At 42.4% G+C, this 27,983-nt stretch overlaps 2 protein-coding genes across 3 annotated transcripts in view; both read left to right on the plus strand.

Annotated features, from left to right (window-relative positions):
• The first annotated feature begins 229 nt into the window (after window positions 1-229).
• LOC146442090 (uncharacterized) lies at window positions 230-26,597 on the plus strand. Its single transcript, XM_085052959.1, has 2 exons — window positions 230-1,041; window positions 26,515-26,597. Exons 1-2 carry the CDS (start codon window positions 426-428, stop codon window positions 26,541-26,543), a joined length of 645 nt encoding a protein of 214 aa, XP_084909085.1. The 5' UTR covers window positions 230-425; the 3' UTR covers window positions 26,544-26,597.
• Window positions 22,935-27,983, plus strand: part of SGK3 (serum/glucocorticoid regulated kinase family member 3) — a 33,408-nt gene continuing 28,359 nt past the window's right edge. The window contains exon 1 of one of the 2 annotated variants that reach the window (XM_085052957.1): window positions 22,935-23,220. The gene's annotated coding sequence lies outside the window, so the exon portion shown is untranslated. Of the gene's footprint in view, window positions 23,221-23,300; window positions 23,397-27,983 lie in introns of those variants that run through there. The other variant, XM_085052958.1, reaches the window with a different exon arrangement.

Here is a 27,983-nt window from a genome sequence, read left to right on the forward strand (position 1 = left end):
AATGTTTTGAGGCAGGATTGCACAAACGAAGGGTGAAGTGAGTTTTGCTGTGCTGCATGCTGCGGTAGTTTGTGGAGCATAAAGTGTGCCAGGAAGCATAGAAAAGCAGCCAAAAGAGAGATAACAAATGTTGCTTGAGACAAACTGATAACTATTTTTACCACATCCTGCTGTGAGAAGCACGGAAGGTGATTATTAAAGAAAAGGCAAAATAATGCCTAGAGAACAGAGTGGGGAGAATAGTTCTGTACCCTAACTGGTGTTTCCGATGTCTCTCTCCCCCATCCAGCCTGACTGATCTACTTTTTCGGCCCCGATGGATAAAATACTGGCATAGAAAACCACCGTCGCTGTCTGTGCCAGGGTGTGAGAGCTCTGCAGCAGACGGAGCGGCTCGGCCCCGGGCAGGCTCGCTGTGTGTCCCGATGGAGCACAGTCCCTGCCAGCGGCCTGGCAGCACGGCCAGCTCTCGGAACCCTCTCCCGAAGCGCAGCCTGCGCGCCCGCTGGGCGCTGCATGTGGGGAGCACGGCGTCGCCCCGGATTATCCGCCGCTTTAGCGGCAGGATCGCGGTAATCCGTCCCCGGCTTGCACAAGCCGCGTTAACCGGCAGCCGCAGGCTCTGCGCTCCCTCGGCAGCTGCAGCCGCGGGGCCCCGGGCGGGAGCGGGAGCGGGAGCGGGCCCGGCTGCGAGTCCCCGCCTGACCCCGCGGCTGCCGCCGCCCGGGGGGCGCTGGTCGGGGCGGGCCGGCGGCGGCGGGGGCGGCACCGACAGCGACAACGACAGCGGCCCCGCCTGTGCCGGCGGGGAGCGGCGGTGGCCCGTGGCCGTCCCGGGGTGGGCGCAGCCCCGTGAGGGGAGCCCGTCATCCCGCGGCCGCGGCGGGAGGAGCGCGGCTGACGCGGCAGGGAGGAGGAAGCGGCAGCCCGAGCGGGCGGACGGACGGACGGACGGACGGGCGGGCGGACTGACGGACGGGCGAAAGTACATGCCCCGCTCGCCCCGGCCGGGCGGAGGGACGGAGCGTCGGAGGGAGGCAGGTACGTGGAGTTCGGCCGTCCCTGGGTCCGCGCCCCCTCCCACGGGCGTGGTAAAGAGGGGCCGTCCGGAGCCGCGGAGGTTCAGCGGCCGCGGGGACACGGGACTCACTCGGGGACACGGGACTCGGGGACGTTTCGCTTCCCTTTTGTTGCAGCCCGAAAACGCCTGCGTACTTTGCCTACAGCCGCAGTTCCCGGTGCTCGGTGCGGCCCTCGCCAGGCTCCTGCGGAGGGCCCGGGGCGCTCAGTGTTCCCGCAGGAAAGCGCTGCTCCGCGTGGGCGTGCGGCTCCGGCGGCAGGCATCCCCTCACGGACTGGGGGCAAAGTGCTCGCAGGCGAATAAACAAACAAACATGGAGAAACTTCTGCTCCCCCCACCCCCCCGCCCACGCCGCTATAATTTTAGATACTATATTTACAAAGAAGTTGTAAAGTCATTTAGTGTTTCACATTCTCCTCTCCTTTCTTTTTTTTCCAATTCCCACTCTTCTCCAGCAGTGTTACTGGCTCCTGCTAGTGCTCTTGCCCTAGTGTTTTTAAGCATGGATGTGTAGTTTTACATACTGTGCTTTATTTTGCATGGCTGGCTCGGGGTGGATGAGTTTGATTTCTGGGTTGCAGCTACAGACACCACCAAACTCCATTTCAGTTCCACTACTTAATTCTATAAAGACAGTAAAGCTGTGCTGGAAGCAGACATTTAAGAGGTGAAGAATGGCTTGGCGTTTACATTTAGAGCAGGTGAAAGAGCCCTTTTCCAGAGAGTCTTTTCCCCCTGCCCCAGCAGGATGAGGAGACCCTGGTTCACTTTGCTTTGTGCTTTGCAGAGGAGAAGCAGTGAACACAGTTTGAGTCTGCAGTCCCTCTTTCTGGTGGTCTCTGTGCGAGAGAGGCAAGGGCTGGAATTGCCTCTTTACCTGTTTAAGCACCTTCAGCGTGAGAGAAGGTTGGAGGCAGGGAGAGAATTAAAATAATGCTTCCAACTCCTGTGCAGAAAGACTTGCAAAGTGTTGGTGCTTCCTGCACGGATCTTTTACAGGAAGGTGAAATTCTGACGCAGACTTGAAGGATTTGAATTAAGGAGAGAACTGGTCGAGCTTGAAAGAGTATCCCATAACATTCACCTGCATGACTTTGTATTGCTGGATGTCTGCCTCAGTGCTTTTGTGAGCATTGGTCAGATCTCCTTGGCTTCCCCTTGCTGGGACTTACATGCTCTTGCAAAGCTTTTTCTTTAATCGGAATTCTGCCAGGCTCTTTCCCTTAATTTTTGAGATTGTATGAAGAGCAGAAGTATGCACTAGTTGGCAGCAAAACCCAGTTAGTGATCTCTGTATTTCTCTCCATTAGGTGCTACAGCCTCTTTTTACATGCTCTAAGCATTGAAATAGCATTGACATTTATGCCGGACACTCAAAATGGATGTTGACAGCCCTTGCATTTAATTTCTTCCATGCTAATCTAATAAATTCAGTATCTATTGTAATCTTAAAAGAGGATTAAACATTTCCTGAGGGAAAGTTACGTGGACTGGTGAATACATGCGATGCATCCAGAGTACTGCAGGACTTGTAATTTATTGGTTATGTTATTCTGAGGGGATCTTCATCCTGATAATGAACAACCCATAGGAATTGTTGCTTTTTATTATCATCACTATGTGCATTCTCATTCTCTAAGGACAGGTGTCTTTCTAAGAAGACTGACAAAGCTGGTTGTTCAAGTCTCATTAAACGGAAGTCTTCAAAGAACCTGTGGGGGGACATTAGTTGGATGGTACCTAGTCCACTCTGCTTATAAAATAATGTATTGCAGGGAGCTAATAGTTCAAGTTTTAAGATGTGAGCACTTTAAAATCATTACGCTGTTCATTTTTTGACTTGTTTAAAGTCAATCCACAAGTAGGTGGATAATTTGACTGTAATGGCATGTGTTTAAAATAGTGATTGGTGGGTTTTAATATGCAGAATTGCTTCAGCCTAGCTAGCTGGAATAGCTACAAGCCTCCAAAGCTGACTTGACCCAGCAACAAGATATTTCAATAGGGTATACTGAGGGCCAAAAATAAAGTATATTAAATAAAATGTCCCAGGTATTAGCAAATAAAAATAGATGCAAAGCATCTCTTGTGTCTCTTGGGATCTAGGGTTTATGATGGAAATCATCTGTCAATCTAAAATGCCATGCATGCTAATTGCAGGTTCATGTTAATCATCACTGTGTAAGAGGGTATGTCAAATCTTATTTTCCATCCCATCCATACAGGATAAGCTTCTAATAAGCTGTGATCCTTCAGCCACATCCACACATGAGTTCTCTCCTGGGTTATCCTTGCTGTATCCCAGATGATTTTCCAGATGGTTTCGGTTTTATAATCTGCATGCAAGTAACTAGCACTTTTTTGTCCCATGACTACAAGCCATTTTATACACAAATGCTCTGCATTTATGCATAGAAATAGAGCTCATATTACACATATTTGCAGTTCTAAATTATTTTTTTGTTTTGGCTGTCTAACTTGTCATTTCGAAGAATGTTATTTTAAAGGAATGGGCACTTCTCAAAAGGAAAGTCACTATTGGCTGGTTTTGTGACTTCATATTTGGACATCCCTAAGTCACTGAAGACTTACTCTGCTATGATTTTTTTTTCTATAGACCAAGGAACTAGAAACTACCATAAGTACTGTATGTATTTATAGAGACTGAACTGTAGTAAAGCAATATGTTGTTTTTATTTGAAGTTAGCTGTATGAGTGTTTGTATTGAAGCATTCATTTTGTTCTAGTTTAAGTAGTATCCATATGCTAAAGTGTCCTACAAAGCAAACACACTTTCCAAAGCAGAACTGAAGGGCTTCAGCATACTGTAAGAACATTTTAAAATATGTTAATCAGGTTCCTGCTCGCATTCCTAATTCTCAAACAGAATTTATTCCCCCAAGTCTTCCAAACCACCTAACACTGTGTCTGCCTGACTTTGAAAGTGTCTTAAACATATTGGATCTCCCTCTTTGAGCAGAAAGTTCTTAAGCGCCTTATCTAGAGCTGCTGTAGTTGAGCATCAAAGCCCTTAGGAGATGAAGAAAGTAGGACACCTGGCAAGCGCATTGTAAACACACGCGCTGATGTGATCAGTTGTGTCTCGAAATGCAGTTGTGTGTTTCCTTTTGAGAACGCTGCCGGAAGAGGAGCCAGTGCTCACCTGTCCCACAGAGCTGCTGGTGGCGGGATTTGTCTAAACAGTAGACTGTGTTCTGGTAGTTGAAACTTGGCCTCCTGGTCCCTGTGCCCAAGGGGTTCAAACCCACATCTTCTCTCACCTCTGCAGCTGTGGAATAGGCTGAAGGAAGTAAGCAGAAGGGTGCACTTCACTCCTTGTGTTCAGCCTGGGCTGTCTCATGGAAGATACAGCAGGTTGCCTGAGGCTGACATGAGGGAACACCAGAACCTTGAGTCTGTCACAGCAGTTTGTGTACCACTGCTGTGGAATCTCGTGGTTGTTTGCTGATGATGAGACTTATCACAGGTGAGCATTTCTGTGACATCCTCTGTGTTTCAAGAGAGGATCAACACTTGGCTAATTTCTCTCGGAGCGAACTGGGCCCAGGGGAAGAACAGGCTCAGAGATCTGGAGTGGGTGGTGACAGCTGTTTGTAGTCCCAGTTTAGAAGTTCAAGCCTGCAAGCTGAAGTGGGGAAAATGTCCAGTGTTTTCCTTCCAGAAAGCCCCATTTCCAGTGCAGGAATGTCCATCCTGGGCCACCACTCTTGCACGGTGTATCTGCATGGCGATAGGTGTCACCCTGCCAGTTTTGTATTCTTCAGGATTTTAGCTGGTCTTTTATGTGTTCCATGCCACAGATTTGTGTGTTTGTGTCCTGACCTGTAACTCCATTCCCTTGCCCAGTTCTGTGTTAGCATTCTTTCTTCCTACTCCTCAGCAAAGGAAGAAGTAAGGTTGTATCTTCGTGTGACCTTTTCACTGCAGTTGAATGCTCACTCAGACACCCTGTGAGCATCATCTGAGGAGGGGAAGGAACTTCCTTATTCCCTCATGTTTGCAATGCTTTGCTTTGCAATTACAGTCTTTCTGTGGTTTAGGGCAGGAAAGCACCTGGGGGTTGGGGGAGTGTGGGTAAGCAAGATTGATGTCTAAATTTATTTCACAGCTCCTTTATTCAACGAGATGTCACATCCTACTTCTTGGCAGTCTTGTTTGAAACTGTGAGGGCAACCAGCAAGCTGCTAGTGCTGAGTGCTTTGCCAAATACTATTGCAAAATACTGCTAGGGCAGAAGTTGCGTAGCTTTACAGACTTACGTTTCTCGTGGAGTAAACCGAAGGGGTACCAACATCTGAACCTTTGCCTCTGCTGAGAAGCCAGACCAACATGTTTCCATCGCCTCATGAGGCAGCAGCATGTTGGTTTGCTGCTGCTGTCTCTTCCAGCCCCTGGGACTAGTTGTCCTTCAATGGTACTTCTCCATATCTTGCTCACTGTTGTGAAATAACCGGGGAAACAGAGCTATTTAAAATATCTTTACTGTATTGTTAATTGCAAAATATTTTGGAACAGACATTAGACCAAGGAAAGCTTTGCCTCTGATCCCAGACTCAATGTTGCTAATGCAGCAGGTGCATCCGAATAGATTTGCTGTGTCCCATGGAGTTACACCTCATGTTTGGGTGTTTGTCGAAGATCCATGCAACTGAAGTCAATCCCAGCTATTTGTCAATACAATATAGGATGTAGAATCTGGTGTCTAAGTATGTGCAAGCTGTGTGCCAATTATTGAGACTTTGTAACTTTGCTGTAAAAACAAGGCACAAATTGGAAACATGTCGCTGTTGAGCTAGCAGAGAAAGAAGATCCAGGTTCAAAGTGTGGCATCAAGAAGAAGATTTTATTATTTAATTCCAACTTATATAGACTTTTTAAAGGTCACCCAGATTGGTCAGTTCGAAGCCTCCCCCTAGGGCCTGATTGGCCAGGCCTGAACTGTCCATATTTTGAGAAACTGTTTCAACAAACATCCAAACTTTATCTTTGTTTATAAAACACAGGAAGAAGAGAGAAAGAATTCTCACAGGAAAGGTCTGTGCTAGCCACAGAAACACAGTTCTATTTTTCAAGAACTATCTTAATAATTATTTCAGGGCTTTGCATTATTAATCTGTGCTCAAATTGCTATTTTAATGAGAAAATGTAAGGGCACTTGTAAAGTATATTGTTCCCATGGTGTTGTATATAATATTGCATTACAGTGACGTTTCTGGATTCAACTAGAAGGCTAAGCTGAAGGGGTAAGTGCTGCTCAGGGCTAAACATCTTAAATCTTACTGTTACTCTGGTTAGAAGAACATCTGAAGGTGGTGAGTTAACTCAGGGTTAACCCTGAGTTCAGACAGGACTGTGCAGGGCTTTGTTTGCCTGGGTTTCGAAAACCTCCAAAGACAGAGGCTCCACAGACCCCCTGGGCAACCTGTCCTAGTGGTCAGTTATCCTTGTGGGGATTTCCCTTCCCATGCTATGCAGTGCAAGGCACCACAGAGTCTCTCTTGGTGACCTTCTCAAGGACATGGGGAGGCTGCTGTTAGGTGCCCCTCAAGCCTTCTCTTCTCAAGGCTCCAGCTCATCTAGAGAATGTGCTACAGCCCATGACTGTCTGTGTTCTGGCTTCTTCCATACCCTGTGTAGTTCCTACTTCAGTTGAGGGATGTTGGATGCATGTGTTTGGATGCAAATGTACTTGGTCTGCAGGACTCTGAACTACTGTGTGTTTACATTACAACAATTTAGGTTTAGACTTTTTCAAAATTTTTTTCTCAATCTTAGTGTTAGGTATTTATGAACTAGGATCACTATCAAGCCCTAAAATATGTTTCATACTAAGTTTAGTAAATAAGTAAGGACTGAGCATTCAGAAAATGAATGCTTTTACTCAGCCATGCTGGAATTTCCAGTTTACAGTATGTGTTTTGCTTTAGTGCTGGGAAGAGCATAGAAGAGGGACAGGAGGTAATTAAAGAAAGAAAAATCTCCAGTATTCCCTTTGGATGGGACATAACCATGCCTTGCCAAAGCAAGATGCATTAAGCCTACAAGTTTGGAATGCTGCTAAAAACTACAAAACAGAGAAAACTTAGGACAATTCAGAAATAAAAGGTAACTGGCAAAAGTGCCCAGATAGTCAAATGCCTCGAAGATAAGTGCATTGAAGAACTAGGAAACTTCTACTTCCTTGCTGCATTAGTAGTGGTGCACCTTGAATATATTCAAGGGGGGGGGGGGAAGAAAAAAGCTATGTTTTCATAGAAGGTAAATTTAAAAAAGCATGTACATTAAGGAGTATGTAGAAGGAGTATATAGCAATGTTTTATGAGAGGTAAGAAGTGAAACAGAAGGGGGTTATTTCAAGTCAGAGTGGATGCTGATACTCTAGAATCCAATTATCCAATTTGCCTCCTGATTTTTTTTTTCAAATACTAGGCCCTCCTGTTTCATTTAAGCAATAAAAGTAATGCTGTTAATCTCATCTCCCAGTACTTACAGTAAATATCTTGTAAATAACTAACATATTTTCATCAATTGCTCTTTAAAAGGGGTCACGGATTTTTCAGACTAGTGTGGAAATGGTTAAGCAGCATTTTAATATCTAAATTTCACCCTCGCAAATCACCCTTTGGTAAGAGAATATCTGTTGTCTTCGGAATCATTGACTAACAACTCTTTCCTGCCATCCTTCCGTTTTCAGAGCCCTGATAAAAAACAGATGGGGTTTCTCTGTCAGGGAACCCCAAAACTTTCCCTTAGTTGTGTCCCTTGAAAATAATGTGACACTTGCAGCAGTGACAGAAAAACAGACAATGACTGTGCTCTGGTGAATGTGGCCAGTATGCTACGAAATTTTCAACTATCTTGGTGTAAAGTGTTTGTATCAAGAATGAACTGTGCTGTTTGCAATGAGGTTTTACATCTTGTGTATGTGCCCACACACATTATATGTAACTCTGAAGGCATATGCCAGATAGATTGGTTTAACTTCACTTTTCTTCAGAATTTTTTGGAGGTTGGCTGCCTCTTTGGTGCTCTTTTCATGTTAACTAATAGGTTACGTGGTGGATGAATAGGATTCTTTATAGAATTATCTAAAACCAGGCACTGATTTATTTGAAAACAAAGGGTTTCTTTAGAGCTAAATTTAAGCTGGCATTGCCATGAATCCTAGAATTATTCTACATTTAAATGAGAGAACAGTGATGCACTTGTACTTGGGCTTTGAACAGCATAGAGCTGTTGACCAGAGACTCGGAGGCTGCTGAGCAAATCTGTTTAGGTTCCTTTGCCGAAGCTTCCAAGACTACTTTTCTCTCCTTACAGATCATGAGGAGCAAAACTAAAAAGATACTATAAGTTGCACTGACCAATTTGTTTGGAGGTGGGCAAGTTGTTTGCTGGTGTGTGATCAAAAAATGTATAAAAACCTGCATTGTAGCAATCTGAACACATATTTTTTCTGTGTTTTGCTTTGGGGTGTGTGGGGTCTAGAGCACAGCAGCTAAACAATACCTCACTTGTTTATAAAAAACCTTGGGAAGAAGGGGTGAGAGAGAAGAAAATATTTACAGTAGTTTTCTACCCAATTAAAATCAGAAGGCAGACTAAAAGGGAGAGAGTTCATCTATGGTCCAAGCCAATTAAAAGTAAATTTTGCTGCTTGGATGTTAATTTACACATCCAAAGCAATGTAAATTTATACTAGAAGCTTGACTTAACCTCACCAGTTCAGATGAACTTCAAATTTATGATTCATTCAGTTTTGGTCATAGCATCTGGGTGTTTAAGCACATTTTATGTGAATTGACATTAGAAATTCATAAACCGCCTTAAAATGTTAAATCTGTGGAATACTTCACCGGAATGTGTAAATAATGCCTGTCTTGTAAACACAGCTCTGCAACACGAGCTGGCTCGGATCCTCAGTTAAGATATTCTTATGTTTTATGCCCTCAGCCAGTTTAATTATCTGGGAATAAAATCAGATTTCTGTAGTTTCTGCTATGTATTAAAAGGTATCTTGAATTTCTGTGCTTTAATTTAATTTTAAAATGCTTTAATTGTATTTTTGATATTAGTTTGTGGGGTTTTTACCCATATAGTGTGTGTTTATTTATAAATAATTGAAATAGAGATAGAAGGAGGAATCTCATAACACAGGGTTTTACTCAGAAATTAAACTGCAAACTTGTCAATGTGTGCAAAAATCGGTTTACTGTTTTACACAGGAGCATCACTTGAAGTGACCTGAAAGAAATTTTATCATCAACCACCCAGTCAAATCCTGGATAATTATTCAGGGAACCATGTTGGATGTGTGATGTGCACAGAGTAAGAAACAAAACAGTTTTTGACAAGGAATCTGAAGAGGCTGAATACTTCAGAATTTACAGAGCATAAGGAACAGAGGACAGTCTTGCAGCTCAGAATCTAAACGGGCACACAGAGACGTGCACAATTTACACTTCTTTAGGAAAAGAAAGTTCATGAAATGAAAATGTGTTGGTATTAGGAACTGGCTAGGAGAAACTGGAACATTCTTTGTCTTGGTTACTGCTCTATAACTCAGCAGCTGGAAAAGACTGATGACTTGGGTGCTTGGCCCTTTGTTTTGGTTTTGCTGTTTTAATTTATGAGTCAGAAAGTTCCTGGACATAGGTCCTCATTTAAAGAAAAGAAAGAAAGAAAAATAAGACAGATTATTAGCAATGTTATTTTAGAGCAAATGCAGTTACTAAGTTAAAATATTGTGATAGTTGTTCCAGTGTATTTACAGATCTACCAAAGATGTCCATATGTCACATCAGATGTCAGTTAAAATGGTCAATATGTTGTCTCAAATCAGTCAGTGTCTGGTGTCTAGACACTGAACACTGTCACTCCTGTCAGGGTTCTTGCTGCAAAGCATTTAGATCATTCTAACAGTGGAGGAAATCAGTGTTGCTCTGATCTGCTGCAGCTGGTGTGTCCTGCTTTGGTCTCTGCCACATGGATGCCATGGTTGGTCCCTGAATTACTCTGGTTTGACTTAAAATGAGTCTCTGCTACAGTATTAGTTCTGATCAGGAGAATGCTTTTGGAGTACATCCCTTGTGGTTCAGTTTTCTGGGGGATCCAGAGGAACATGAGCTGGATTCCTGTCAGATGAAGTAAGACTGGAAGTTGTTCTTCAGGAGTGCTTTTAGCACCTACTGAACCAGGGGCGAGTGTCCTGCCCACAGGAGCAGGCTAAAGCTGGGTTGAAGCAAAACATACAAATCCTGCCCTGCCAACATGGGTCATGTGGATGCTGCATCTTCAGCATCAACTGTTGTCCTCTCTGTGGATATGCTTTCCTTGCACTGCACTACTTGCTAAGGTAGACATTGAAACAAAAACTGCAGCAAGTGTAGATCCAAGCACCTGGAGCCTGTCTTTTCTCTTGACTTCAGGTGCAGCCTCGTAAGTCATTCTTCACGCTCTGTTTCTAAACAACATTTCCTTCCCCTCACTTCTGCTTTGCCACCATTGCTTTCCTCAACCATTGCTCCCAGCCATAAGGTCCCAGTCTCAAGTTGTCTCTGCCCGAAAAGTGCAATCTGTCTTTTATGAAGAAGTGTTTGCTTCAGCTGTTTTTAAAGCTCTTTCCTGGTGAAATCTCTTCCTTTGCTTCACTACCCTTCCAATATTTTTTTCATGTTTTTGTCTCCCCTCCTCCAGTGTTTAGCCTGAATCTTTTCTGTGCTCCTTTTAAGCTCATTAGGACTTGTCATGAAGAGACAATTCCCTTCTCTTTAAAGTAGTCTCTCAAGGTAACAGCCATCCCTCAGGTGGGTTCCCCCCACCCCACACTAGCTTGTCCATCCCACTTCCCCATAAGTCACATTTTCAGACCAGTTTTCATCCTCGTTTCTGTGCCCTAGACCCGCTCAGGTAGGCCCACATCTTTCCTAGGTATTCAGACATAAACAGAGTAGAGCAGGATTTTTTTGAGTTCAGCAGATTATGTTCAGGCTTTCCACTCCCAACGCTTTCCATTCCCAACACTTTTATTTTATATCTCATAGCAATGTTCGCCTTTCTTAGAACAGCATGACATTTGTGTCTTGTGACCTGCTGTAGTCTGAGGCCTTGTTTCCCCATCCTGTATTCCCATACTAGATGTTTCCTGCCTGTGGGCAGTATCTTGTACATAACCTGCTACAGTTCACTCCATCCTTCCAGATCACTACTCTGTCCTGATGATGATATATTTAACCTTTGTTTCTCACATCCAGAATTAATACTTACTCTTCCTGCATCTGTACCCTGGTTGTTAAAATATCTAGAGGCAGTTTCAAAGCTTTTCTAAACGGAAGATGTGACATCTGTGATTTCTCTCCTACCTATCTGGAAGGCCGTCAGAGGAAGTTAGCAATGTGATTTAACAAATCTCTTTTGGCTGTTACTTAGGATTATCTTCCAGGTGCTGCTAATTGATCTGTTCTGGATTGTTTTCCCTAGGAATCTGAAGTTAAACTGACTCACCGAGTCTTCAATATTCTTACCTGTTGTTTTTTGTTGTGTTGGTTTGTTTACTTGGGTTTTCTTCCATTGTGCATACATGCACGTGCTTCCATTCACATTCTCTGTCTCTCTCCCTTTCCTCCTGAAATCTTACCTGTCATTCCTATTATTTATGCCAATCAATGCCATTTGACCCTCTTGGTGAAGACTGATGTCCTAAACATGGTAGTCTTCTGGATGTCATCTCTCATCAGCTTTTCTCTGTGTTGACTAGGGCCAGAAGGTTTTTCTTGCTCTTAAGCTATAAACATATTGGTAATAAGGATTTATTTTTGTTGCTAGTCTTATTTTTTCATTATAATTCTATCTTAACCATGCTGATTCTCATAACTATGTACTTCTGCAGATGTTATACTTATGGCTAGCAATTTGACCATGTTTTCATATTCTGTGTCAGTCTTGACAAATAAATCTTGTGCTACTTCTGCTGTTTATTTTCACAGGGCACAAGCAGAGATTATTATCTTGTATTATTTTGTAGAAGCATTGCTGCTTTTTTCTTGTCTCCCCTTTTAGTGTCTCTTGTGTTTACATTCTCTTTGCTACATTCTTGGGCTCCCCCACCTCCCATTTCATGAGGTTTAGTCAACTTTTCTTCTGAACTGGTTGCTTTCCATTTGTCTAGAATCAAATCTAAAGGATCTGCTGCCTTTTTTAAATTTAAAAAAAATCTGAGTTTTAAATAAAAGGAGTTTTAGTCTAAGCTAAACTAAAGTGCTGTCAATTCACAGGCCTTTGGTCCTTTTGCCGTGTGACTGTTGAGATACCATGTGCTAGTAGATTCCCAGTTCAGGCTCTTCTCTTTTACCTCTAAGTTTCTAGCTGTTTGATGTGTAGATTTGAGATATCAAACAAATAACTCTGCTGCTGGTAGGTGGTTTTTAATGGCTTTGTTGTTGTTTAAACTGATTAGCCCTGTCAGTGCAATGGCTTGTTCTTGCAAGGCTTCAGATTCTGCCGACTGTGATTGTCCTTGTTTGTCATTGTGCATAGTGACAATGGATCTACCATAGTGGGAAACATCAGTTTAAAATGTGAGGAGAGTGTGTCCTTTCAGATGTACAGAATAACTGAATGGATTGGATTGGAAGGGGCCTTGAAGATCATCTAGTTTCCATTTCTGGTCTGTAACCTCAGTCCATTCATGGGATGATCCAGATTTTGTTTCATGAGTTGTTGATCCTGTACAAAGGTCAGATGCTGGATCCAGACTCTTCCAACCACGGATTTATTTCCACAGCTCATTACAGCAATGAAAGTAGAACATTTTAACAGAACCACTCCAGCAGAACAAACACAGCTGTTTGACGTGGGTGACCTCCGCAGTTAACTGAAATGCCTCTCCTGGCTGTTTTGAAAGGGGAATGCTGCACTGCATTCCACTCCTGAAAGAGAGCTGAACCTTTGCATATTCACCTGTGGTGACACCAGTGATGCTAAAGGCTTACCATTGACTTGCTTCACATCCGGGGTGAGTGAAAAAGGCACCCACTCTGCTATGAGAAGCCCACAAGTGCAGCAGTTCCTCTGAATTAATGCTGTGACATGTGCTGCCACACTTTGAAAAGGATCTGGTTAAAATATAAGACAAATTCCACAATTTATGTGTTCAGAAGATCATGACAATTATTCTCTGAAGTAATTTTTTGTCCAATTTACTTTCACAGTAAATTTGTCCCCTCCCCCCATATATGTGTGGGGCTTTTTGTTGGGTGGTTTCTTTCCTTAAAAAAGAAAATTTCAAAACTATTACTATTTTTTTAGTTACAAAGCAAAGGAGTGTCAGTTCTGCATGTTTTCCTCTCTATTCTTCCAGACACTACAGGAAGTCATGGTCTCTCCTCTCAACTTTCCTGGACACCCAATAAAACAAAACTTAATATAGTCCCGTGTAAATTAAATAAGTAATCCCAACACCTTGTTTCCATACTTTCACAATTCTAGCGTACTTTGGCTCTACCTGTCCACCATGGTAGGCATATTAATGCTTTCAAAATTTCTTTTATGTGAAACATCCAAACTGTCTTTTTCTTTAGTGTTTGTTTGATGTTTCATTTGTTTGCTTTTTGTCTCATTCAACCACTGGTCCTTTTGTTAGCTGATAGAAGTTCTACTACCTCTCCTTTATCCCATAAATTGCTCTGGCTTGTGTGACTTGAGACATCCTTCCCATAAACCAGATTTGAAAATGTGATACTAGTTTAAATGTATAGTTCATGCTATGGAGCTGGGAACCAAGTACCATGCAGCCCCTTGCTCTCTCCACCTTCCCGGGTGGGATGGGAGGGGAGAACTGGAGAAGGGTAAAACCCATAGGCTGAGGTAAGAACAGTTTAAGAATTGAAGTAAAGTAAAATATAATAATATTATAATAATAATAATAATAATAATAATAATAATAGTAGTAGTAGTTGTAATGAAGAAAAGAAAAAGAGAGGAAAAAATCCAAAAGAAAGAAGTGATGGCAATACAACTGCTCACCATCTACTGATGCCCAGGCCAGCCCTGAGCAGTGATTGGTGGCTCCTGGCCAACTCCCCCAGTTTATATGCAGAGTATGATGTTCTGAGGTGTGGAATATCCCTTTGGCCAGTTTGGGTCAGCTGTCCCAGCTGTGATCCCTGCCAGCTTCTTGTGCACCTGCTCAGTGGCGAGGATGGGAACCTGAAAAGCCCTTGACTTAGGGTAAACATTGCTTAGCAACCACTAAAACAGCAATGCATTATCAACGCTATTCTCATACTGCATCCAAAACACAGCACTGTATCAACTAATAGGAAGAAAATGTACTCTATCCCAGCTGAAACCAGGACTGTTCACAATGCATGCAATAAAGTGTATATGAAAACTTCATTGAGCAATTATGCCTATAGGAACGCTGGAAATAGGAGTCAGCAGTACAAACATCCAACTTCTTACTGTGCCTTTAAAAGAATCCTGATTACTTCTGCATTTCTCTTCTCAAAATTAGTCATTATTCCTGTAAGAGTGAGAAATAAACAGTGGTTATATTTTCTGACTTCAGACTCGCTTCCAAATCAATCAGTGGAGGTAGATGGGCTAAGGATGAAAATATCCACAATTACCCCAACTTTATTTTAACAGTGGTGGTGGTGAGGACTCCTTGGCTGGACATTGCCTGCCACCCCAGGCTCCCTAGGGGAGGTGACCACAGCAGCAGTGCAGTTGTCCCTGTGGTTCTGGTGTGGCAACAACTGCTTTCAGGTAGGCATAAATTGGTGACAAACAAATAAAAAAAAAGAGCAGCGTAGGCCTGGGAGAACCACAGTTACGTAAAGGTGAACAATGAAACATTATTTCTCAAGTGGGTATTTTGAAGGGCTGTTACCGAAACACTTTTTATATAAATGAAAGGTACATTTGAATCGGAAGCAATTTGGTGTAGCAAACTGCTAGTGACTCATCCCAGACCTGAGGGGAAACAGAGCTAGTGTGACACGGAGAGATTATTGAGTACTTGCATGGGATGTACTTCAGACAATCCAAGAGTGAGAGATATTAGTACCCTCCTCGAACACCACTTCTATTAGCATCTGCTACAATGGTGCCTATTCCAGTTAGGAGATCCTCATTACTACTGCAGTTGCATCCAAATAGAGGTTGATTATTGCTAGCTTCTTGAATGCTATACAGATTCCACACAGATCCCATATTTCAGTATCAATGCAGTAACAACATACTTATCAAGAGCTTCAGTTTGGGAGATGTACATCTTGAGTTCTCATGGTTTTACAAAATCCTTATATTCTTTCTAGAACAAAATTTTATTCAAAGATTTATAAAAACATTTAATGAACCAGGTTGACACAAAGATTGCCATGCAATTAGAAAACTCTTGACATTTTGCTCTTTTGTGTTCTTGTGCAAGCTTAAAATTGTGCTGTCATCTACAAAAACTATTTGAATTTGTGCAGCATTGCTGGAGAAAACTGTAGCTGGAATAAGACTTACTCTTGATAGATCCAAGAGTAGGTTGGATTGTGTGCAGGAACATTTTCTCATGAAACATTTTAGTAACTTGAACAATGACTTCAAGAAAATACTATGTATTTTAAATAATCTGGTTCTTATTGTCCCTTTTAAAATGCCTGTATATACATCTAAATGTGCATTGACAAAGCTAAATGTCAATAGATGCAATTTCATGATAATTCCTCCTACCTAGTATCATGTTCTGTGCTGTAGCCTACAGTATCTTTCCTTGTTCTGTGTGATCCATGGCCCCTCCCCCAACACCACAATACCTAGCCAAAAGTTGCTGACCTGAAATATTAAATACTGCCATGTTCCGTTTTAAAACTGCATAGTGGAACAGTGGTTAGTTAGTGTTGAGAGTTACTTGAGTTAGTATCAAGATTAGAGTGATTTATTTAATTGTTGCTTATGCTTCTTGTTGTATTGGTTTTACCTGGTGTAAGAGGACTGTATACATCTTTATTATTATTTTATGTAAAATATTGCTGATGTATCTTTATGTAAATTTTTGCTGAAACTCACTTAATAGTTCAGACCCACATGTACCCTTCAAACACTGACCCATAGTTTCCAGGACTGAAAATGAGAGTATTTGTTCTTGGAGAAAAAAATCAGACTCTGTAGCAGGTAGATGAATATACATCATCTTTGTGGGTCAGGAGTAGGGTTGGAAATATGACAAACCTGGGAAATGACTAGATAAACAAGTAAGCAAAATAAGGTCAGCAAATAATAAACTCTTAAAACATTTTTCTTAAGTCTGTGTCTTTTTTGGATCATAGCATACGTCTTCTTGTAGAAGATGTATGCTTTGGTAGATTGTTATTTTTTCATCATTGCTACCTTTTTTCTGCTCTGAGTTGGTGCATAACAGTGCTTTGGTGGAATGCATTTGTCTTTTGCCATAAACAGTTTGTTGGAAGTATTATTAGAATAGCAAAAACAAATCTGGTCTATTCTGTAGATCCTAGGCTGCCTTTAAAATGCTTTTATTTTGGAAAAAGCCTGTGAGCCTTCTGTGAGGGGACATACACACCCAAACCAAAGCCCTTGTTCAGTTTCTTTTGAATAGAATACCAGTAAATAGCTTGAAAATGCAAACATGGTCCTTGTGTTCTTGCTCATCTCTACAATTTGAGGAAGAACTCTTGACATTCTGGGTAGACCCCACCTACGTAACATTGTGTGCCAGAGAACTTGTTTACCAAAGCATGTTTGTTCACCCCAGCCTGTATTTGCAATTCTAGTAGAACGTGCTGTAGCTGGGATTCAGAAGGCTGAAATAAGAAACATCCATACAGAATTACCACTTAGAGAGATTTTTTTCTTTTATACTTAGCTTTGGTATACCTTCCTGCACAAACTGCTCAGATCTCCTGGAAACTCAGAGACTTGACCTATTTTATAGAACTGTATTTATAAATGGAATTCCAAAGAGTCTTTGTTGAGAGTGAAATGCAGGTCATACAGTGCTGTCAGTTGGGAGGTTTTTTAGCAATTTATACTTTATGGGCTGTATTTGATAACTTCAGCTTCACAGTGTTTACCAGTTTAGTAATTTATCACTGTGTTTTATGCATGTCTGCTGAAACTATTCCCAGAACATGTCAGCATGTACTGATAAGCTGTATATGTGACATGTCAAGCACATGTGTTGCTATATGCCTATAAAGCAGCTGGTTATCTTTGTCCTCCTGTTACATATGTATTCCCTTTTGTTGTGTATGTATTCACCCTTGTAGGACTTGGTGGTAAGTCAGGTCCAATGTACTTCTTTTTCCTCGTATTCTTGGATCCATGTAAATCTTTTGTGCTTCCTTGTGAGCAAGTGGAGGTGGCTTGAGGCAGTATCCACACTGTGGGTCTCTGAAATAACTGATAACTGAGGTAAGCTTGGCTATCAGGAGTTCAGCATGCATACTGTTCTTCTGGTAGCTGAACTAGTTGGTGGAGGTTTCACTTGGGTACTTGCTCCAGACTGCACACTTGCAGTGAGTGAGGGCATGGGCACGACAAAAAGAGATACAGGCCATGTGCCCTCTGATAGTGGTGCTTCTCCTAAGGACACAGCTATGGTTGGATGATGTCTCCTGGTGGAATCCTGCCAGCTATTGGAGTGATAAGTGAACAGGATGTAAACAGCAGTGTTTGGGTCAGACAGTTCATGCGCACTGAATTCACCATTCACTTTAAATGCCTTGCATGCTAAGTAAGTTTTAGAAATTAATCTTGAAAAAAAGTGAAACTAACCTGGAAAAAAGCACTCCAGAGATGGTAACAATAATACAATTTGGTATGTGAATGAGGGAAATAAAGAACTGGAGGAGGATGAAGTCAGGAAAACAGAGATGCATGCATTGAAATTGCAGATACAGTATTTCACTGTCTGATACTGCTTTTTTACTTTGAAATTTCATCGTTCATTTATGCTATTGGCAGAATACTTGTTTGTGTACTAGTGTTCCTTTTTAGTATATGCATCAGTTGATTTAAACCAGTTTTCTTCTTAGCTTCTGTGAAGAATTTCTTTGATGTGGTGCTGCTGCCATTTTTCTGGTTCATGTTATACACACTCTGTGATGTTCCTGAAATTATGCAGTTTATTATGGTTTTTCTAGTTTTCCATCATTTTGATTTGTGGTGTTTGCTATGCTAAGGGAAAGTCTATGTAGCGTTGTTGCAGATCGTGGTTTTGATATTCATTAACCTCTGTGCTCCAGGACATTCTTCTTGTAATACATGGATCATCATCTTTGTGTCTGGAGTGCTGCAAAACCAGCAGTTCACTATAAATGTCACTATGAATGAAGCTTCCTTTTACTTGCCAAGTTCTTACGCTTTGTCAAGAGATAATACTGAATCTTTCAGCCGTACTTGTTTAGGTGGCTTGTGGTAGTTTCTGGTGGGTTGGTTAGTTTGCTTGGGAGAAGGGGTTGAAGTATATGTTTGCAATGAATCAGTCTTTTAAGTATTCATTTCATTCCTTCAAATTGAAAGACTGTCATCTCAAGGCATTCTGCAGCTGATCTAGTGAACAAAAAGAAAGTAGGGGGAAAAACCATTTCCTCTGCACAGCTCATGTAAAACTGAACCATTACTCAGACTCCTCTAATAAGCAGAGGCATGCAAGTATGAAAATGAGTTAAATGAAATCCATTAATATGCATACATTCATTAAGTGTTACAAAACCAGCTTTGTTAAAGAACAGTTACCTGGTGATGCTGTTGCTTGCACCTGCATTGTGGGCTTTAAATCTTGCCCAGCTGGCATTTCTTTCCCAGTTTTAACTCTCAGGCTTTCAGCTAGTTCACGTTCCCACCGAGTGTCTTCTCTTACTTGATTTTGTCCGTGGTCGCCTGTGTTTTCTGGTTTTCTCATGAGTCCAGGGAGTCCAACAGGACACTCTTCTCCAGTACGCAGTTCTCGGGTGTCACGCTTTGCCATGCTGAATGCCTGGTCCCAAGTGGCCCATGCCTGAGCCTCTTCTAAGCCCTGCTCCTAAGCAGACAGTGGAGTATGAATAATAGCCTACTTAGCCTTCAGACAGGAGGCTGGAAAGCAGTGTAATTCATAGAGCAGCATGGGTGCACCTCTGTCTTCATACATTTATGGTGTCTTTGTGGCAGCAAAGTGAGTCGCTGATGTTAGATGATATTTGCCCAGAGTTGCTGTGCCTGTGTCATTGTGAGGCCCATCCATGGCAGCAGCCTGAGGCTTTTCCAAGGGCTGATGTCCTGACTGTTCAATGCTGTGTAGGTGGGTGCAACCTGCTGGGAGTTGGGCTCTTCCATTAAAACAGTTGGCACATGTGAAGTTAACTACAGTGGCCATGAGGTGTTTCCTGAATTAAGTGTAAGTTCAGGGCTTGATGGGCTAAAGGCTGACAATAATTATTTAGAAGATCACTTCATATCCATTACCGTATCACTTTTGCAGGGTTTTAAACAGACATGCATTTGGTTTAACCAGATCTGCTGGCTGGCAAGATACTGTCACAGAAGAAGTTTTAATTCCAAACACCATCTCATCTTAGTGTCCAAGCCTGATAACTATTAACAGTCCGCTCTGAGGCAAGAAGATTGTGTTTTCCTTGGTGTGAGGAGTAGGATAGATAGCTTGGTGTTAACAGAGATAGGCTAAGATACTCCTTTGAAGATGCAGGAACTGACATGGAAAGCTGTGGTGTTGGTGTTTGAAGCTGATAGTGAAGTAATGTTTTTATTACTCAATGACCCCTGGTGTTCTAGAAGTAACTAAAATTTTTGAACTACACTTGTCATGTGGTTTGGGCTCTGCTTTTTGTGTGAAAATTTAAATGTATACAAAAGTTTCACAGTAGATTAATGTAGAACAGTGTTCACTAGCAAAGCTCCTGGCTGCATTTAAACTAGTCATCTGTATTTATGTTTGTCTTTGTCTTACAATGTTTTTTTATGCTCTATTTTTGTCTGTATAGTTCGCTTGATGTTATAAAATGAGACTTTTGATCTTTGGTCAGGGGGAAGGTTTTCATACGAATTTAAGGACATTTTCAGTAAAACCAGAACTGAATAGTTCATATTGTTGCTACCTGCTCATCCCGGGCTCGGAGAAACACGTTAAAGGTACTCTGCATTTCTGTGACCTCTTGCATTTGCAATGGTTTGAGATGGGTCCTTCATTTCTCTTCCCTTTTATTGTTGATTCCACCCCCACCATTCAATCACTAATATTCCTTGAGCAAAGACTTAAAATAGTTGGGATGACAGCACAGTACATGGATTTGTAACATTCCTTAGACGCAAAGTGCTGCAAAGCAGTGGAAATGAGATTCTCTGTGTGTATTACTGCCCAGAAAAAAGAAATGGGGAATGCAAGGGAGTTCCTGGGGACAAAAATGTCAGATTGAATGCTGACCTTTAACTTCACTAAAAGGCAAGTTGAGTTCCGTGCATTTCTGTGTGTGCTATGCACTTAACCACCAGGTATCCGCCTTGACATTAGAGTATTAGCCTTTAAAAGCTCATCAAGCAAATCTGTAAATTACAATTTATTTAAATTTTAGGACGTTAGCAGTGTTTTGCATAGTATGATGCATTAGACAGATGAACATGCTGTGGAATTCATTCAGGCAAATTACAATTTAAGGGTATGTACCATGTTGCTGATCTCTAATTACTTACTCCAGAATAGGGAGAGGAACTGCATAAAATTAACTGCTCGACAGTCCAGTCTTTAGAGAGAGATTTTCAGTGTGAGGAAGGGCAAATAGCCACTCTTCAGTCAAAGGTTTAGGGCTTAGACTGTGAGGACAGGGAGACAGAGTTAAATTATCTCTAAGCCAGGGTAATCTTCTCACCTTTCCTGGCTTGAGGCTGTACTGTAAATCAGTCCAATAGCTCCATGCAACAGATCTGCAGACAAGTGAATAATTAACTGAAAACTATCAACCAGACAGAAGCAAAACACTGCCAAACAACTGCAAAGTAAAATAGCTCTTGAATACAGATTACCTGACTAAATTATTTGCCAATGAGTTATTCTGACTGAAGTTCAGAAGCATTCTGGTCTGGGGCTCACCATGAGAAATCCTAACAAAGCTTCTTGAAAACCTCCCCATGAATGCAGAGGCAAATACCTTTCCAGATTCAAAGAAGCAGGAGAAGGCTGTTGCTACAATGCTGAGTCTCAATATCTAGCAGTGCCTATCCAAAACCACAAAACTCCAAAATCAGGAAAGGGCAGGTTAGGATGGGAAAATTCCTCATTTCTTCCTGTGTGGACTCTACTGAAATGGAAGCTTGTGATCCAGTTGACTTGTAGCTTGTGTGTACACAGTTACAACACACTAATCCAAACACTGACGTATTTTAAAAACTGCCAAACTGCTTCTCTGATTTGTTTTTGGAGAGTGCTTGGATGACTGTCAGTGCCTGACACATGAGTGTAGTATTATGCAGGAGTACTTCTGCAGCAGGACTGCTCAGAAACAGGATCTCCCGAATTGCTCCTTGCCTGACAAGTATCTGATACTTGCCAATACCTGTGGCTGTTGAAATGAGCATCGAAATCATGTCTTGTCAGGCCCAAATACAAGTCTTGTGAAGACAGGCCTGTAGAACATCCGGGTTCTCCATAATCAATAGAAGAGCTCCTGATGACAACTTGTGGGATTTTGGGGACACCCAGGTGTTACATTCATAATACAGTGGAGTGGGCAGCAGTATTTTCACACTTGCTCATTCTTTACATGGCCGTTGAAATCCCAACAAATATTTCAGGTATTTATAGGGAGAAAGCTAAAATGGCATAGCCTTTTACCTCATCCTGTGTTACCATTTGCATTAGATATTCCCTGCCTCTTAAGCATCTGAATGTTTGAAAGCATAGCAGATCCTCAGTAAACGTGACACCCATTTAACTTAATGGGTGTGGTGGTCTTTTCTGATAAACAGAATCCATGCTAACTCCTGTCTCTCCCACACTTTTAGATCTTGTTAACAAAATAAAGGGAGGAGTGATACTGTCATTAAAGGAGCTTTTTTCCCCCCTTGAATGTATACTTTTGTAATTGTTTTATGGCCTCAATTTGCTCAGGAAAAACTTACCAAGTTATACATAATTTTAGGAGGTCCAGTTGAATTTTAACAGGGATATTGAAACTTATCCCTGAAATACCAGAGGGTGCAGAAATAGTTCCCTAAATAGTGCTAAGTATTATACAAACCTATCTCATTTTCCCTGTGTTATTCCTCCTGCCCATACAGAAGGAGAGCTGTCATTACGGTGGCTGGTTGGTTTAATGACGGCCTTGCCGGTGAATTGTGGGCACCCCTGGACACACTGAAGAGTTAAACGGAAGCCCCTCATGTGCGCAGGGGTGTTTTTAGGTTATTTTTACCAGAGCGCTGCTGTTTTTCCAGAGTTTCTGTGGGGAGCCGCCCAGCAGAATCAGGAGCATCCCCCTAGGGGCTGGGGAGGGGAGAGGGGACTGAAACCTTGGGATTAGGGGAAGTGGAAACTTGCCCTTAAAAAAATATTTTTAAAAGCTTTGTTTTTTAGTGTAGATATATACATATCTATATAGGGCGGGAGGGGGAGAGGATCTCGCCTGCCGGCCTCGTCCTACAGCCCGGGGCAAGACGGGGTCTGGGCTCCGCGCAGCGTTGCGCGGGCGGGCGGGCAGCCTGGCGCCGCGGGCGGGGAGGGGCGGGAGGCAGGCAGGGAGAGAGGGAGGGAAGAAGAGAAGGAGGGAGGGAGAGAAGGAGGGAGGGAAGGAGGGCGGCCGCAGCCTCCGCAGCCTCCGCGCCCAGGCGGAGTCGCCTTTGCCTTTGCCTTTCCCTTTCCCTCTCCCGGGCCGCCGAGCCCCGGGCGCGTTATCCGGCGGGGGCGGGAGATGGCCGCGCGGGGCAGCGGCGGCGGGCGCTGCGCCGGGAACGGGAGGAACGCCTTAACTTCCTAGAAGTCGGGGAGCCGAGAAAGAGCTGTCGGGGTGAAGGCGAGAGATTGGGTTTCATCCTCGAGGTCCTCGCGGTGCGGTGAAGCCGGTGGCTGCGCGGGTGGGGAGGACGAGGAAGAGCACGAGGAGGAGCAGGAGGAGGTAGGTGCGGGTCCGCGGTACCCGGGGAGGGAACCGGAGCGGCCTCTGCGCTGTCGGTCTCGTCCTTCCCCGAGTGGTTCGCAGCCAGGGCGTGCTGGTGTTTCGGGAGAGCAGCACTGAAGTGTGCTCCTGGGAAACTGAAGCGTCTTAGGCAACGCTGCCTTGTCGGGATTCAGGTACCCTTGAGGAATTTATTTTGCGGAGGTTAATTAAAAAGCTGTTGTAAAGTATTACGGCTAAAGCTGTTTTGACAGGTTTTTTTTTGTTTTTTGTTTTTTGTTTTTTTTGCTTAGTGTTTATGTGAGTTTTCGGCCTCTAGCAGCTCGTAAAGGTGTAAGTGTGCTGCTTCTAAATGTGCAGTAGTTTTGCAGGATGGAATGTGCCTTTCTTATTCCCCTGTAAACTTAGGATACGCTGTCGTGCCCGTACTGCATTTCATCACAACACCGCAGTGTCACCTGAATGCCCTTACGGTTCTTCCTGTGCTGAAGATTTCTCTGAATATCGCTTGCTGCGATATCCTTGTAGCTAAGGTTTTTTTGTAAATCCTTTCGGACATTTCAAGTGCTTTTATAGACACACGCACAGAACGAGACTATATTTTTAAGGGTTGATGTTACTCTATTTAGGATTCTTCTAACGCTATCGTTGTTTCAGTGTCTAAATAAAGTTTTTTTGTGGTTTTTTTGGTCTTCACCTGCACATCAATCTCTTCAGTGACTGTAATATGAACTAATGGTAAAAACAGAAGCAGCGTATGGAAGAGTGTTTTCCTGAAGGCTTTAAGATACTTTAGATTTCAGGAAAAATTGTTACTAGCTTCTGGAAAGCATTTTGGAAAGTTCACTGTTATTAAGGTAGTCTCTATGCATGGCATTTCTTATAACTTAAAGCTAGAAAACGGACCTGTTTCTTAAAAGATACTTTGAGATCCTCGTTTAGATCAGAAATGCAGCACAATTTACTTGCCCACGTCAGTGAGAAGTACTGCTTGTTTTAACAACATTGGCAAAGCTGAAGAAGTAGGCACTAGTGGTTACATGATAATGTAACATAATAATAATAACAACATAATGTGTTAAAATTGCTTTCCAGCTTCAAATTCCCACCTGTGATGTAAATTACAGCCTCACCACATCTGATGTTGTTGCACTGAATTCTGTTTTATGTACATAAGCAACTAATCTGTGAATCCTTATGGAATTGAACGTTCTCATTCTCTGTGCAGCACAGAAATATGTGAGAGGTCAGTGTATGCTCTTACCCGCGGGAGTCCCTGAAGAATGGACAGAGAATACTTGCTGTGGTTGCACCAATGTAACATGATGAATCAACTGGTGGTGAACTGGGCATGCAGTTTGTATGTTGCTAAAGGGTCGTTCTCTTGCTTGCCTTTTACATTACAGTGTTCAAGTTGTTGCCTTTTCATTATCCAACAGCTTTATGGTTCTAGGCAGCCATCAATTCTGTAAAGTACAGACTTCAAAAGTGTGATTTCTGGATTGTGGCCGGTAGCTTGGATTTACATATTTCATTATGTTATTATCCAGCTGTATTCTGTTATATGGATTTTACCCTTTTGACAGTTACAGTACATAAAATCCAGGAACTGTCTCCATGTTCAATGCATTAGCAATAACATCAGTCTTAAACAGATAGGAACTCTGTGTTTATGTAGTGCAACAGAGGGAGAGCAGTTGGTGACTTCTGTTGAAGGTCATGCAAGAACATGTCCAGTATATCTGGAATTGAAACGTGATTAATTTGTTTAATTTTCATCCAGAGGAGTAGAATGAGGTTGGATTATTTGCTTGGTGTTTACTGAAGTCTGACTGCCCTCTTATGTAGAACTGACTATGTTGCAGGTGGCTGCTGTCAGCTGTCTGTAAGACCTCTTCAAAGTAGCTTACAGTGCTGTTGCTACAACTCTTGAGCTGTGCTATCCTTAGGCCTCTACATTTAAAATTTAATTGGACCTGTTGTGTAGGCAGGCTGAGAAAGCACACCAAGAAATGTGCAAGTAGCAAGTGTAATACAAACTGGATTTTTTTTAATATACTCTGTTGTTTGTGTAAGTCATACCATCTGAGGCACATAGTGATACTTCTGGATACCATGGACACAGGCTGAAGTTGAAATTACTATGGAGCCATATTCAGGATTAAAAGACAGCTGCCTCTTATTGGTGGTATTTGTTTTTAAGACCCGTTTTATGACTCAGGGTTTGCTTACCACAGCAGAGAACCTGTGTTCTGTCATGTAATAAATATGAGTGCAAATAGCTCTAGTCCAAGCCATAAATCTTGTTATATGCCAGTTAAGAGTAATTTACTGGAGCTGCTTTTGGGAGGTGGGGCAGAAGGGATGTTCTTGGGTGCAGTACAGTCGTGGGAAGGTAATGCTTGCCTGACTTCACCAAAGTAAATTTGATAGAGACAAAAAGAGGGTAATTACTTATTTCATTCCATTGGTTGAGTTTTTACTTTACCTGCAGTCCTTTTCACTGAGCAGAAAGATTCAGTTGAATTGGACTTTGCCCACGTTGCTGCAGAGGAGTGGTGCTACTAGAGATTTTTAAAACTGCTAGGTAGTGGGTGGATGTGTAAACAGGGAGCAGGCTTTTTTCTTTACGCCAATGGCTGAATTCTCAACTCTCTCAAATTGTAGCTGGAAGGGAGTGTGGAGATAATACAGGGATTGACTAGAGAATTTTGGTTGGTGCTCCCTTTTTTAATTCAGGTGAAGTCTTGCTGGAGAACTACCCTAGTGTCTGGTGTTACTGTATTAAAAATTGTATGTAAAGTGATATTTAAAAGGATGTCTTCTGTGAATGAAACCTGTTTTCTCCAGAACTTTGTTATTGAGCAGCTTCTGGAAACCTCCTCTCTCTTTAGAGGTTAGCAACCTGTGTTTTGCTTTTGACTTTTTCTGAAGCATTTGATGTCACGTACGGTCAGTCCCTGGATCTCCTCATCCTGTATTTCTGTTGCACTGGATTCTGAATATCTTGTCTCCCATTTCCTGTGTGTCAGCTGCCTGTCTGGTAACAAGAATGGGACACTATTTCTTCGTAGAGAGGTTGAGAAAAAGTTGGTTTGCTGGGTTTTTTCCAAGATTGTGTAAGATCCAGTGGTATGTTGAGCCATTATCAGTGTATTTGTGGAGAAGACTGAGGAAATGATGAAAAGTGTGCCAAAGTTGATACTTTCTCTAAAGTTAGAGGAAATAGGGTAGTGTTTATAGCAAATAATAGGACTGCCTCTTGTGCCTTGCTTTCTATTTCTTTGTGTTCAGGTTCCTTCTGTAACTGGAATCACAGGTGAGATTTTCAGCAGCTGGTTTTATTGATGATTCAGTCCCAAAGTCCTTCAAGGGAGATGAGTAGTGTATAGGGAAATGCCTGTTCTGTTCCGGTGGATATGGTGATTCCTCCCAAGTGTGCTTGCAGGGAGAGATTTTTGGGTTTTTTGTCTGTTCTTGTCTCTGCTTCCCTTGTGTTACTCAAAGAGTGTGATTTGCCTTAGAGGCATTTAAGGCAATTTGCCAGCAGGTGGAGAGACAGCAGGAGAGTATACAGCTACCTGATCTAGCCTTAGACATTCTGGGCAGAGGTTGAAGCATAAGCACCCAGAAAAAGGGTCTTTTGATTATATAGTGATACCATCTTTAGGCCATTACCATTTTAAAAAGAATAGAAAATGTTTCAGTGCAGAATAAAATAGTCTGATTAAATTTCAGAAACCTTTTCTAATACAGTTTGCTTATGCAGAAGAGAGTAAAAGGAGGATGCCACATACTGCTAAACTATGTCATATTTGCCTGTTGCATGGAGCTGTTAGGAGGCTGCACAGAAGATTTTCTGTCAGGCATTCATTTGTGAGTGTAGTAGATTTGTGAATGCTCTCATGGTGTCAGAGTTATGCTACTGCCATGCTCTTGCTTCACCAGAGGCAAGGGTCAGCCTGAAAATTGATGTTGTTGTGGCTTCCTGCAGGAAACAGTGAAAATATTGCTGGCTTTTTGACAGCCCCTATGGAGAGAATGGACAGTGTAGCTGTTGGTAGGTTTGAAACTGTGCAAGAAGGACCAGTGACTTCTGTTCTACTCTAACTTTCTCTGTGCCTTCTGTTCCAGGCCTGCATACTGTAGCGGCTTAAGTTTTAGCTGTTTCTGGACAACATTGGTCTCAGCATTAACCTGTCTTGCAGGTTATCTACATTATCTACATATTTCATTGATGCCCAAGTTTGATTCGAGGGGACTTACTTTGCTGCGTGGTTTTCTGAAGTTCCCTTCCCTTTTGGTCTGTTACCAAATTTGAGCCCAGGGGCTGCTTGTTGTTACTTACAGGAAACGCTGTAACCAGAAGTAGACTTCCCTGCTGACAGAGTCTGTTAAATTCTCTCGTATCTGGCATCCTTCAAAATGCTGTAATTTCCACCTTTGAAGCTGTGGATAAAAATTTGTACTATTTTCTCTCCATTATTACTTCATGTAGTTATCACAGCATTAGTGGTTTTATCTGCTACTTAAGATACAGCTGTGTTCCTAACTACAGCATGGTAAAGATAAAGGCAAGTCTGTCCCTATTTCTGTAGTCAGACCTACAGTTCAGATGTAAGAAGCTCTCAAGAGCTGATATGCTCGAGGCAGATAGAAATTGAAAGAAAGCTCTGATCCGCTGAAGCTTAGTGGCAAAGTGAAAATGCAGTTCTTCCAAGTTTGTCAGTTCAGCTTAGTGTTGGTGACCCAGGCATGGCTCA

This window comes from Lichenostomus cassidix, chromosome 2 (assembly GCF_008360975.1).
Source record: "Lichenostomus cassidix isolate B80296 chromosome 2, HeHo_3.0, whole genome shotgun sequence".
NCBI lineage: Eukaryota > Metazoa > Chordata > Aves > Passeriformes > Meliphagidae > Lichenostomus > Lichenostomus cassidix.

Excerpts from the sequence above, each read along its gene's own strand:
- LOC146442090 (XM_085052959.1), top strand. The coding sequence starts at position 426 with ATGGAGCACAGTCCCTGCCAGCGGCCTGGCAGCACGGCCAGCTCTCGG. Across the intron at positions 1,042-26,514 it reads GGAGCGTCGGAGGGAGGCAG|GTTCCTTCTGTAACTGGAAT; the intron begins GTACGTGGAGTT and ends CTTTGTGTTCAG.